Genomic DNA, 4,770 nt, shown 5'->3' with positions numbered 1-4,770 from the left:
GGCCATGCACAGGCTGACTTACCTCAGCATGTCTCATTCATCCGTCCCAGGTTATTTGCCAGAGAAGGAAAAACTTAGGACAAGCACTGAAGAAAGAAATTGTGAGTTTCACTGTCCTGACATCAGCAGCTTGATCTATTACTCCTGCTGAGTCTCCAGAGCCCGTTTCTGTCCTTGATCCAGCATAAGACCCTCCCTTCATACTGCCAGCCCAATGACAAGGTACTGTTGACTCATGAGCATTAGTGTTAGGGCTTGCACTGCTGTGCAGACTGCATGCTAGCACACTTGCTCTTATACCCTGGTTAGGGCATACCATGGTTGGTGTGTGCTGTAACTGTGCATGCTGCCTGCCAGCCTCAGGTTGTAGGTGTTAGCGTCCGAGTTCATGCTGTAGCTGCTGAGCACCCCCTGATGTCTGTCCTACTGCACAAACATCGGATTTGTGCTATGTTAAGCTGTGGTCAAGTCTTGTCCTGGTGTTAGCGCCAGTGCTCTCAGTGATATTTGTAACTAGCTTTCAGCTGAAGCAAGCAAGCTCCTGGAACAGCAGTGATGTACTATGGAATTGCTCTGTAGTCATTGTAACCCTCCAGATTGCTGCTTTGATCTCACAGGGAGCAGTACTGTAAAGTGTAGGCTGGAGGATGTAGTTCAACCAAGCTGATACCAAGCCTGGACGGTTGGTGTCTGTGTGGTCTCATTGGTGACAATCTGGCTGCTCAGTGATTGCAGGAGCAGGCTGTGCTTGGGCAGCCAGGGCCTGCTGCATAAACAGGGTTGGAGTGAGGGAGAATTCAGCTAACTGGTGTGGCTCTGTGCCTTTCCCTGCAGTGGGACCTACGTAGACAGCAGCGGCTGCAGCAATCTTGTGCTCACACTCTCTTGTGTTTTAAACTGTTCATGGGAAGGAGGCACAGTTGTTGAAGAAACCATGTCAAATCTGATCTCTGAGTGCTCTCAAGAATTGAATCGATACAGGATTAAGATCCTCCCTTTTTTCTTCTACAGAAGCCTCTTGAATCATTCCTTGCAACGTCTTTCTTCTGTAGCCGGTGCTAGTTGCTGTCATATCCAGACATTTCTTAATGTTGTTCTATCACCTTCTGATACCAGCAAGCTGCATGGGTAATTTCAGCAATAGGCCATATCTGTGCAGATCACAGAAGATCTCTATCCCAGACTTGAGAAAAATACTGTGCCTGCTGCACAAGCTCTGATGATGGTTCTCACTGGTGAAGACCAGTCTAAAGATTGTGCTTGTTGGTCCTTGAGCTGTCTGACTCTTGCCTGAAGTATACAATAAAGCCAGTGTACCGGGGAAGTGAAAGAAGGCAAACAACGTTTCTGAGCCTGAGTGGAGGGAGCGCTCTGAGAGGAGAAGGCATGTGTGCCCCTTCCCTGTTTGCCTGGGATCATGTGTAGCAGGCTCAACCACCAGCTTTGGAGAATTGCCCCAGGTCCTGATAAGGATCTCTTTAAGGTACAAGAATGAATCCATGGCAAGAAGGTTTTGGGATGGGTGGTTGGCTCTTCACGTTGTGGGTTCCATCCAATCCATGCTTTTCAGCTTTCCTCTGCAATCATTAAGGGTTTGAAGCCATTTAATCAAAAGCTTTTGAGAAATGTATGAAAAAATGTGTAACTTCTGGTAAACGTAGGAGAGGGAGCAAGGTCCCAGCGCCTTGCCTGCCTTCTCTGACCCCATCTCTCTTTCCTAATTGCAGCTTTATATAGTCAGTGGCAAACATGGGGCATCCACAAAGACTGCTGTAGGAAAGTGAACTGGTGCTGCTAACTACCTGGTTGACTATGATGGAGGAGTTCAGCCTGTGGGCTGTAGTATGTCAAGACAGAATCCTGAATTCACAACTGAGAAGCTCCTTTTATGAGACTGGATCTCCTTCCTCCAGTGTGTACACTGAAGAGGAAGCAGGTTTTCAGACAGTTTTGGGAACATGCTTTTCTGTTTTGTCCCCTTGACCAGCAGAAGCATGGCTCCACTGACTCCCCATGTATGTTTTCCCAATATCCCGGTTATCCCTTGATGATTACTGCTCTTGTCCTGTGCTCACTCTGTTCTGGCTTATAAGAAGTTAAGAGGTGGGATCTGTTTTAGGAGGAGGCAGTGTCATACAGGCCAAGACTGAGTGTACTACCACTGCCTGATGCCATTTAGCTGTGTCTATAGTGGATGTTTCGTTGACATCAGGTAAAAAAGGGACACCAACGCCAAAGTCTGGAGTGTAGCACAGTGAGTGAAAGTGTGTAGACCCTGCCACATGGTGGGGCTGGGTTTCTGAAGTCTGACCCAGCTTAAGTCTTGGAACCTGTAAGGCAGCACTCAGTCTAGGGATGGGGCGTAAAGTCACAGCAGTGCCTTGCTACAGCCTTACTAACCATGTGTGGAGCTCAGTGTGCTCCACAGCACTGAAGGGTTGGTGCCCAAACACTAGTGAATCCATGTGGTGGGAACTGATCCTGTTGTATATAGCAGAACTTGATTTCATTCCCAAGTTCCCTGTTTTGAAAAATAAGGAAATTCCTCAGAATGAATTTTAAACTAGCAGAGAGCTGGTTTAGGATGCGAAGCCAAACATAGAGAATTGAGGAGTTCTCAGCATATTGTGGTTAATTCTGACAACCGTTTTGCCCCCTGTGTGCCTATTGTTGATCACAGGTCATTTTTTTGTGTTTGGCTTCTGCCTCATTTGACCTGCAAAGTGCTCATGTGGAAGAGATGCAATGAGGTTGACTAGTGCAGCTGTGCTCCTGGCACCTCCTATCTGTGAAGCCTTTCACTATGCAGCTTCTGTTTAATTTGGTGATTTTTTTTTCATGGGTGTTCATAGGACGTTGCTATATAAAGATGTGCAGCTGTATCTAGACTTGAGTGTATTATTTATCCATGTGGGTACAGTACACAGAACTAAAGCTGTCCTTGGAAAAGCCTTGGAAAATGTGACGTTTTCCTATTCTTCATATTTTATTAGGCTCTTCTCTATATTTTCAGCCTTCATATTCTTTAAAAACTATATGATACACCAGTCTTTTTCCTGTTTTTTGCACCTTCCTTGGTCTGTGGGTGAAGCAACAGACTTGGAGGAACTTCAAAGGGAAAAGAAATGCAGGAAAACTTACTAGGACAAAAAAGTAACCTATAGTGTCTTTACAGTTAAGTCTGCATCTCAGCATCTTGCCAGTCTAAATAACCTGTAAGTGACTCTCAAGTAGTTGCTGAGAAATGGACATTAATCCCTGCTTCACCATTTTTTGACACAAAAGGGACCTCTTCTGTGTTGAATTGGTGGAACTGTGCCAGAAAATTGCAGTATGTGCAGGGCTTCCACCTGGGTAGATAATTCTCCCAGTGCTGTGCCCATGGGTTTGCACATAGGGAATAGTTTTTCTGAGGGACAAGAATTGAGTTGATGAAGGCAGGGCTGCTCAGAAGTGCCTGAATAGTAAAGCACACTTTGCTGCAGGTTTCATGTTACGGTCACCACCAAAAAGTCCACCCATTTTATCCTGGCCCTCTCACACACTGGTTCTGTGTGCAGGAACCAAAGTTACCCCTCCAGGCTTGACTCCTGGCTTCCAACATGGAATTGTTTGTGGTTTTGGAAGTCAGCTGCAGGTGAAATGTACGGATGTGTGTGGAGAAGGGGTGGCTGGCTCTCCAGGAGCCTTGACCGGGGATCCTCAGAAAGGACTTAAGCCCTGGTAATACCTGGATGGGCGGGACCTGGTGGCTCTGGTTTACTTTTCTGGTGCTGTGTAGTCAAAGAGCCCTTGGTTTCTGTCTCCCATTCACAGCCAAGATCCCTCCCCTCCCCTTGCTGCTCACTCAGTGAAGAGATGCGAGGAGGAAAGGATGCTGTTAAGCTGCACTTTGCTCCAGTACTTGGCACATCCTTCGCAGTATTGGCTGTTTTCTGAGCAGAGATGCTGCCTGCCTTCTAACTGATGCAGCGATTCCCTATTGCCCGCCTTGAAAGAAGCCGGAATCATAACCCAGAGAGTGAGCGAGTGATGCGGCTGCTGCACAGCACAGAGAGTGACTGAGAGGAAGAAAATTGCAGAGACTGGAATATGTGCCTACCTCAGCAGCACTGCAGTGGTAAAGCCACTGACTGACTACAAGCAGGTTACTGTTCTTTTATGCATTGCTACAGAGAACCCAGAAGTCGGGTTGAAATGCATCAGTCTCCTTTTTCACTGCTTCTGTATTGTCATCATGCATTAATTGCTGAGAGTTATTTTCCTTCCTGTGGCTGACTGCCTGCATCTCTTCTCATACTGCAGGAGAGACAGTGAGGGAGAGAGCACAGCACCAGCCTGGTGTCCTGTCCCACGAGGAGGATTCTGCATGATGTGCCAGTGCAGTCAGGGGCTGCTGCAATGGTGCATAGAACCTCTGGAACAGCTGGATTTAGGATTATTAATGCTTTATAAAGGTGTCCCAGACTCCAACTAGTAATTAGCTGAAGACATTGGCTGCCCTTTGGGGCTTGCTGACTGCCTTCTATTTTCCTCTCACTGCTGTTTTTACACTCATCTGGGTCAACAGCATTTGAGTGAGGGGAAGGGACTGTCTTGGCCAGGAATTGGAGGGTGCCGTGTGGAAAGTGCAGGTGTGAGCTCCGGAGGGAACTGCAGTCTGACCAGCCATGGCTCAAGCAGCTAAGCAGCTGAAGAAAATCAAAGATATTGAGGCTCAGGCTCTGCAGGAGCAGAAGGAGAAGGAAGAATCCAATCGCAAGCGCAGGC

At 47.3% G+C, this 4,770-nt stretch overlaps 1 protein-coding gene across 1 annotated transcript in view; it reads left to right on the top strand.

Annotated features, from left to right (window-relative positions):
* Positions 1–4,670: 4,670 nt before the first annotated feature.
* ANK1 (ankyrin 1, erythrocytic) overlaps positions 4,671–4,770 on the top strand; it is a 63,437-nt gene continuing 63,337 nt past the window's right edge. Inside the window, exon 1 of the mRNA XM_010288475.1 lies at positions 4,671–4,770. This exon is cut by the window's right edge and continues 50 nt beyond it. Within this exon, the coding sequence (XP_010286777.1) occupies positions 4,671–4,770 (100 nt within the window).

This window comes from Phaethon lepturus, unplaced genomic scaffold (genome assembly GCF_000687285.1).
Source record: "Phaethon lepturus isolate BGI_N335 unplaced genomic scaffold, ASM68728v1 scaffold3326, whole genome shotgun sequence".
In the NCBI taxonomy this organism is placed as follows: domain Eukaryota; kingdom Metazoa; phylum Chordata; class Aves; order Phaethontiformes; family Phaethontidae; genus Phaethon; species Phaethon lepturus.
Note: the sequence above shows the minus strand (reverse complement) of the source record. Positions and strands in the feature narration are given on the sequence as shown.